Source organism: Centruroides sculpturatus, unplaced genomic scaffold (assembly GCF_000671375.1).
Source record: "Centruroides sculpturatus isolate CEXI.00-Female unplaced genomic scaffold, Cexi_2.0 scaffold519, whole genome shotgun sequence".
In the NCBI taxonomy this organism is placed as follows: domain Eukaryota; kingdom Metazoa; phylum Arthropoda; class Arachnida; order Scorpiones; family Buthidae; genus Centruroides; species Centruroides sculpturatus.
In genome coordinates, this window is record NW_019384900.1 from 346,032 (window position 1) to 350,662 (window position 4,631).

A 4,631-nucleotide genomic window follows, 5' to 3' on the forward strand; every position below is an offset into this window, starting at 1 on the left:
CTCTATAGTATTGTTATGTGGAAAATCAAACCTGAACAAAACTAATAACCAAATGAGAACTTATATGGTCAGCAAAGATTGTATTGAAAAACTAGTTTAAAATTACTTAAAAAACAACAGAAAAAAATGCATAAAATGAAATTCATTATAGATGTTTGTATTTAATAAATTGATTACAAATCCTTTAATAAACTATTAAAGGATTTGTAAATGTCAATCAACATTTAGCATTTCTTGCTCTTAAATTTTAATAATGTATGTACAGTATTTACAGCTTTAATATTCAAATTTTTATATCATACAAAAAGATTAGCATTTGTGCACATTGTGATAAATGATTTCTTGTAATAAATTATTTCAGTGCAATCACAAATTATTACTCCTTCATTCAGTGCTTTCATGAAATTCATCAATACTAATTTTTACTATTTTTTTAATTTTTACTCTACTTATTTATCAAAATTTAAACATATGACACAACTTAAAACTAGGCAACTTTAACTAGCTTAGCTAACTATCAGTTAATAACATGTAATTGTCATTTAAACAGCCTTTTAAACAATAAATTCAACATAATTTTTTTTATTAAATTAAAATTTATTGAAATATATTTATAACTATATACATATATACTCTTTGTAGTTATCAAAGTTTCACTTTAGGAACATATCTGAAGTCAAAAACAAACCGCAGAAAGATTCTTGTAGAGCTCGCCGACACGCATAATGAGACACGAATCCACCTGCCCTATCTCTATCCGAGGTAGCACGAATATTTAATAAATAATTATCTTTTTCAATACTTTTGAAATCCGGAGCGCCCGGACCATGCAAACTTAAAGTAGGTTCCACATAAGTGTAAATGTTTTCGTTAGCTTTAGGAAGGGGAAGAAATAAATTCTGATTCATTTTAATTCCGGAAGAAAACTTAACGTGTTCTCGAGGCGGAGGTTTTGATCTATTAACTCCAGATGCATTCTCCGTTTCCGACAGAGAGCCGTGACTGGCCAAAATCTGACCCGCGGGCAGATCGGAAAACATCAAGTCGTCAATCAGAGCTTCCTTCTTCATCAGTCTCGACCTCTTAATTTCCCTCTCTTCTTCCGATAACTGCTGCCGACGCCACTCTTTCTCGTTGCTTTCCAATTCTAGGTACTCGTCTATTTCTTCTTCGTCTTTGCTTAACTTATTCTTTCTTTTCATTATGATATTTTTGTTTTCTTTTTTATATTGTTCTATCTTTCTTTTTGTAGCTTCTATATTTATGTTGTTAGACAGATTAAATATGATAGTTTCAACTTCTTCTAGATAGTCATTATATTCTCTCAAGTTAGAGAAGTCTTCCTCCTTTTTATTGAAATCTTTCAATATTCGTTTTCTTATATCCAATTCTTTTTCGACGGAAGCATCCTCGAATATCTGTAATCTGAACTGATTCCTGCGAAGTGGCACTTCGCATTGTGGACACGATCCCGAACCTTTGACAAATAGCAATTCAACACAATTTTCACATAAACCATGACCGCAAATATTCACTAGAAGTTTCAAAGAAGGATTACGATACTTAGTAGTCTTGCAACGTGGACAAGCAATATCATCCATAACAATATATAAATTACACTTTGTTACACGTGATTCGTCTATCCGAAAGCGTGTAATACAATGTCGTAAGTGTTGCCATCCTCGTATCAATATTACGGTTTAAAACCAAAATTAAATTGATAAATTAAAGATTTATAAATATTTTATAAAAAAGATACACGTTTTTGAAATAATAATACAGATTAATTATTTATCGGTAATTAATATCGCTAAAATTAAATTGAGATTTTATTCTTGTAACAAAGTCGGGGTTGAGCGGGAGCGTGAGCGTGCTTCTTCTTCGGTCTTTCAAATCTGGGCAAAACTTTAGAAACTGCAATTCGCATCTCTTTTTTAACGTTCAGTTGTAATCTGTATTTAGTTTTGATGCTGAAAATTCTGTCTCACCTAAGTAAAATGATGCAAAAGGAATCAAAACTAGTAGGGTTAAAAATAAGGAAAATCTAATTGCGATCTGTACAAGACCACGTAATGGTGAATGATGAGCAGTCAAATGACTGGAAGCGATTTGACTCCATTGAAATATACGGTTACTGAACCTCCTGTGCGCCGGCCGGATGGCGTTCTTTTTTTCATTTTTGACTTTCTGTCCTATTGTCACTAAAAGAGACTTTTTTTGGCTTATAGAGGATTCGGTCTAGGGTTGCCATAAGTTCAAAACCAGAAATCGGGACGTTGTGATAAATATTGATAGGTACCCGACATTACATAGGTAGCAATTGTCTAATCTGTGATAGGTAGTAACTACATGCACGAGACCTATCGCCTACCATTCTTATTTGAGTTTTTAAAAATACAAATCGGAGTTTCGATTAGAAATGAACAAACCGGGACACATTTACAATGGGACTATCCCGAAAAACCAAGAGTCTTAGCAATTCTAATTCGGCCAGACCCACAGTGGGGCGGAACCAAGGTATATTCTAGGACCTTAGTGCAGTACAGGACCCGATATATTTAGGCAAAAACTTCTTGAAATTTTTCCGACCGTCCGGATTCGTTATTGGATCCTTCAGAGCGGTAAGCTACCACCTCGACCGCTCGGCCATCAGGCCTCTAAATTATGCTATAAAAACTATAATATCGATGATAGCCGATGACACACGGTTTTCTCAATCTAAAGAAATTTTTATAAATATTTTATCGTTTATGCCGTTTATGGCAACAATTTTGAATTTTGTCTTCAGATCTCCACGTTATTCTATTTAACAGAGGGCGCTTTTGGTACGGGACGGTTTGTTAAGATTTGTCATTATGGCTTTAACGCTTTATAATTTATTTGAAGCGATATTGTTATGTGTAAATGCAATTGCTGTTCTTCACGAAGAACGTTTTTTAGCCAAAGGTAAGCAGAATTATTGGTTAATGTTTACAATTAGAAAATTATATATGTAAAATGTAGAATGTGAATGATAAAAAGCAAAACCACAAGTCCCTGTTTGATATGGGCTTAACTGGAATTGTATTCATGTAAATTGTATTTTTAAACCAACTTCTACTTATATGAATAAAATTGTTTGTTGATATTTTATACCACCAATGTAAATACTGTACTGTATATTAGGTCATTTATATACACACAAGGTACTGTACCTAAAGAACTACCATATATTTTTTTGTGACAATTGACTTGAGCATACTAAATATCAATCAGATTAAGGTCTGGTTGATATTTAATATCACACCCACGTTCTAAGCTAAACTAAAAGGATTCACATTCTAACCTAACCTAACCTAGTTAAAGGACCCACTGTGCGGCCATGATTAGTGTTACCACCCGGACAGTCTGGGAATTGTCTCACTGTTCGGGTGAACTATTGATTTTGTCTGGGAATTTTGTAGAAATTGTGAAATTATGATGTTCTTACAAATATTTTTACAAATTTACACTATTTTAATAGTGAAAGAACTCATACTCACAACTCGTCTGCAATTCTGCCATGTTAGTCTGTTTATGCCAATATGTGGCTCGCAACCCCTGTTGATCTTTTGTTTTTTTTTTTTTTTTTTATGCACGATCATACACGTCTCAAATAAAGCTAAGTTATCTGTACCCATTCTTTCTTAATTTAGGTTACTTACGTTACCCTACACAAGTCCCAAACTGTAGCTAATTTAGGACCGGCATGCACGTTATTCTTCGCATTGTAAAATGACATTGCGCATGCATCAGGAACTTCTGTTCGAACAAACCTGACATGCCATCCGGGTCAGCGATTTTCAAAAGGTGACAACACTAGCCATGATGGTGTATGTAGGTAAAGTTTAACCCAGATGAATATCAATCACATGTTTTTATATAAATGATTAAAAAAATCCTGATTATTTTTATTTTATTTTATTTTCTCAAAAGACACTGTGGCCAGGTTGGCCTTTTACAAGCATCTTAACAGGAAATCAAAACAAATGAACAAACAAACAAAAACAGGATGCGAGCTAAGAAAGAAAATTAATTAACAACAAATATCGTTGAGTCTTAAGTTTTTTCCGTTTTTTTATATTTTTTCTGAAGATTTCTTAACTCGATATATTACGTAGATCGTTGTACAGACTATTCCAATAGAAGATTAATTGAAAGATCGGTGCAGATCTCCCCACCTCTAGTTTAACAATTGGAAGACTATATTCACGAATTATACGAGTATCTCGTGTTGATTTGCGACATTCACTTATACCAATTCCGAGGAAGCTATTTTCTTTTTTTCCCTTTATATATTTGAAGCCCTCCAATAGAATCTGTTTCTTGTAAATATCACTAATCTTGTCAATATTTTCGGTGCGGTAGAGTTCGGATACTGATTCCATAAAGTTTAAATTATAAATTGAACGCAAGTAACGATTTTGTGCTATCTGAAGTTTGTTAACTGCGTACAGAGATGCGGTTCCCCATACAGCGATACCGTATCTTATTCTAGATTCGATGCAAGTGTGGTACAGTCGTTTTGAGAGTGATGTGCTTAAAAAAGCCTGAATTTTCTTATTTATCCCAGTATACTTTGCCAGGGAAAGTGCAACATCATCTATATGTTT

General features: G+C 33.5%; 2 protein-coding genes across 2 annotated transcripts in view; one reads left to right on the plus strand and one right to left on the minus strand.

Annotated features, from left to right (window-relative positions):
• Nucleotides 1–275: 275 nt before the first annotated feature.
• LOC111631480 (CDK-activating kinase assembly factor MAT1-like) lies at nucleotides 276–1,664 on the minus strand. The gene has a single exon (XM_023375726.1). It carries the CDS (start codon nucleotides 1,599–1,601, stop codon nucleotides 654–656), a length of 948 nt encoding a protein of 315 aa, XP_023231494.1. The 5' UTR covers nucleotides 1,602–1,664; the 3' UTR covers nucleotides 276–653.
• A 1,131-nt stretch (nucleotides 1,665–2,795) lies between these two features.
• LOC111631479 (immediate early response 3-interacting protein 1-like) overlaps nucleotides 2,796–4,631 on the plus strand; it is a 9,436-nt gene continuing 7,600 nt past the window's right edge. The window contains exon 1 of the mRNA XM_023375725.1: nucleotides 2,796–2,946. Coding sequence (XP_023231493.1) covers nucleotides 2,856–2,946 — 91 coding nt within the window. The 5' untranslated portion in view covers nucleotides 2,796–2,855. The remainder of the gene's footprint in view (nucleotides 2,947–4,631) is intronic.